Here is a 3,019-nt window from a genome sequence, read left to right on the forward strand (position 1 = left end):
AGTGATTGCCTACTTTCAAATTCAAAACATGTGATTTTAAAATTAGGGATTACACTACAGACGGTTTGTGTCAGGGATATACCCCGCGGTATGACCCGGCCGGACTTGGCGACTCACTAGTGACCCGCCCTAACTTGGCGACTCACGAAGTGACCCGCCCGGATCTCTCCACTCACTAATGACCCAGCTGGGCCTGGTGACTCATTGGTAACCCAGCAGGTGGGTCAGAGGAGCGACAAGACCCGGTGGCCCAGAAGGCGGTTCATGGAAGGCCGACTCATGTTATGGTAGGCCGGTTTAAGGCATAAGGAATATTCTCTTACAAAGCAAGACTACGACTCCACTTGTAATAGAGTAATCCTAATCCTACTAGGACTCCACATGTAAACCGCCCCTTCAACTTATATAAGGAGGAGCAGGGCACCCCAAGAGGGACAAGTTTTCACAAGTTAGGTTTAGATAGACAAGTCAATAGCTCTCGAGATAGAGCACCTCTCTAATCATGATCATCATCATCAATATCAATGAAGCAGGATGTAGGCTTTTACCTCCACCGTGAGGGGCCGAACCTGGGTAAAAGCATCATTTCTCTCGTCCCAGTCAACCCCTCTCAAGCTACAACATAGATGTGTTGGCGTCACGACTAAGTCCTCGCACTAAGGACATCTGCCGTGACAAATGCACGACAGTTGGCGCCCACCGAGGGGCTCGCGCACGGTGGTGTTGAGTTCTTGGAGGGATCTTTTCTAGGGATTGAGAAGTTTGCAACTTTTTAGATGAAGAAGAATCATTGGGGAAGTATTTACATCGTATTCAAGAAGAGCAGTCAGATCAAATACCCGTACAAGGTTTTGAATTAAAGAAATATTAGGTTTGCGTGGAGCGCGCCGCCGCAACTAGATGATCCGTCGAATCCAGATCGATTTCTATTGAGCTATCATTAGAAACCAAGGCGAGGCTAGTTGTGTGCTCAAGTTCCGAGATGATAAAGCTAGTTATGGGGAGATCGGACAAAGTCACTGCTACTACTACTCATCACCTGATGGAAACAAGAGGATATTATCAACCATGGACTAGTACTACTAAGGAAACAGAACCGGTCACGACCTCCGCCCCTACGACCGTGGCCTCGCCCACAAGCCGGCCACCATCGACCCGTTGTCTTTGTGGTCCTGCTGCCGGCCGCCACCGGCGCCTCTGCACCTGCTGCCGCCTCGACGTTTCGCCTCTGCATTACTCCGCTGTCAAGCCGCCACTTCTGCTATGGTTGTCCCGGGTCGCCGGCCTCGCCTCGCCTTGGGCCGCCTTGTGGTCATCGCCGGCGCGCCTCCCCGTCGCTCCACCGTCGAGCAGCCGCCTCCGCCAAACTCGCCCCGACGGACTGGGCGATCTGCTTTCTGCTGTCGCTCCGAGCCGCCCGCCTTCAAGCCACCTCCGCCCCATTGCTTCGACAGCACAATCACGACCTGGAGAAGGACCCGAACATGATTGGTAAAAACTCCACAATTCGGAGGAGGACTCGGCCATGGCTCGTGAGCGCCTCTGCCACCACTAGCCGCAGACTGGCCCGGCGCCCTACCTTGTCAGTGGCCACCCATGCGGCCTCCCACGTAGGCATCTCCCCCGCCCTCTGCCTCTGTGCCTCCACTACTACTGCGGCCATGGCTTATTTGAGTCGCCACCCACTACTGCCTCTAAAGACGATGGCCACACCTCTTACCTACTCTGCTGCAGCAGCCGCCGTCATAAGCCGCCTGTGCCCTGAGGCCGTAAATGAAAGCTCAAATGGCCAAGGCGTCTGTTTGTGCTATTGTCTCTACATTATCACATAAGGGGTCAACCGAGTTGCTGCTACTTGCAGTTGCGCGTACTTCTACTGCTCACTTCAAATTCCAAGGAATTTCCATAACGTGGGAATCTGCAAACCAACAGACATCAGTCATAGAGTGGACGTCTGATGCTAATTGAGCGAAGCCAATTCAGTTACGGAATAGTGCTGAATTGAGTATTGTCTACGTAAAGGCCAAGTCGACAAGGCACTTCAGATTTTTTTAATCCCTCAAAACTGCTATATGCACATCAGGATGGCTACCAAGAAAGAAACAAAAAAGGCAAGGGCTAGCTAATTTTCGTGTTATAATCACGTGGAAGCCTGGCACAGTATTACAAGTACTATGATATTCACAGAGCAGTATTTTGTCTATTTTTTCGGCCATACTAAATCCAGCATTATGCATCATCAAGGTCCTCGTTCATTCGACCAAATATATCAGGTGAAATCTATCCAGTCAATTTTTATTGATGCATTTACCTTTTGAGAACAGTTACTCTGGCTTGCGATATTTGTTATGGAGGACAATTGTTCACTGCAAGAGCGATGACCAATGATGCTCGATGAATATATGTGCAAACCGCTGCCTCTGCGGCCCAATTTTCATCAACACGACGTGGCTAAATCACCCGTCCGCGTGGCTTACCACACTTGTGATTGACTCGCCCGCACCGGCTTACAACGCCGCGGATGACTCATCTGTCCATGCCCGCAGCCCGCTCACCCGCGCCATACCATCTCTGATGTTGTGGTCGTCTTTACCGTCCGTCTATCATGGTCTGGTCTACATCAACGCATCGGGCCACACCTATTTGCATAAGTTGTTTATTGAGTGCAAGCAAGTCACTGCTCGGGTAGCCTGGTTTTTCTTCCAACAATTTGGAGGCAAGTTATCATATATTTTCAGCCGCCTCTGCACTGGATGGTTCAATGGGCAGGCGCACAAGTTGCCACCACTACAGTTTGGTTAACTTCAAGCAACCAGTTGGGATGAACCATTGGCCGAGTTACTGACACAGCTCATACGGGAACATTTATAACCCGTCGGAGTGTGACGCCCCCGATTTGACCGTACACTAATCATACACGCAAATGTGTACGGTCAAGATCAAGGACTCACGGGTTGATATCACAACACAAGACACTAATTAAAATAAAACAAACTTTATATTACAAGCCAGGGGCCTC

General features: G+C 50.4%; 1 protein-coding gene across 1 annotated transcript; it reads right to left on the reverse strand.

Annotated features, from left to right (window-relative positions):
- Positions 1-838: 838 nt before the first annotated feature.
- On the reverse strand, positions 839-1,748 carry LOC125548327. The gene is made up of 2 exons (XM_048711962.1): positions 1,580-1,748; positions 839-1,466 (listed from the first exon to the last, which is right to left on the reverse strand). Exons 1-2 carry the CDS (start codon positions 1,661-1,663, stop codon positions 1,245-1,247), a joined length of 306 nt encoding a protein of 101 aa, XP_048567919.1. The 5' UTR covers positions 1,664-1,748; the 3' UTR covers positions 839-1,244.
- Positions 1,749-3,019: the final 1,271 nt, after the last annotated feature.

This window comes from Triticum urartu, chromosome 3, assembly GCF_003073215.2.
Source record: "Triticum urartu cultivar G1812 chromosome 3, Tu2.1, whole genome shotgun sequence".
Classification (NCBI taxonomy): Eukaryota; Viridiplantae; Streptophyta; class Magnoliopsida; order Poales; family Poaceae; genus Triticum; species Triticum urartu.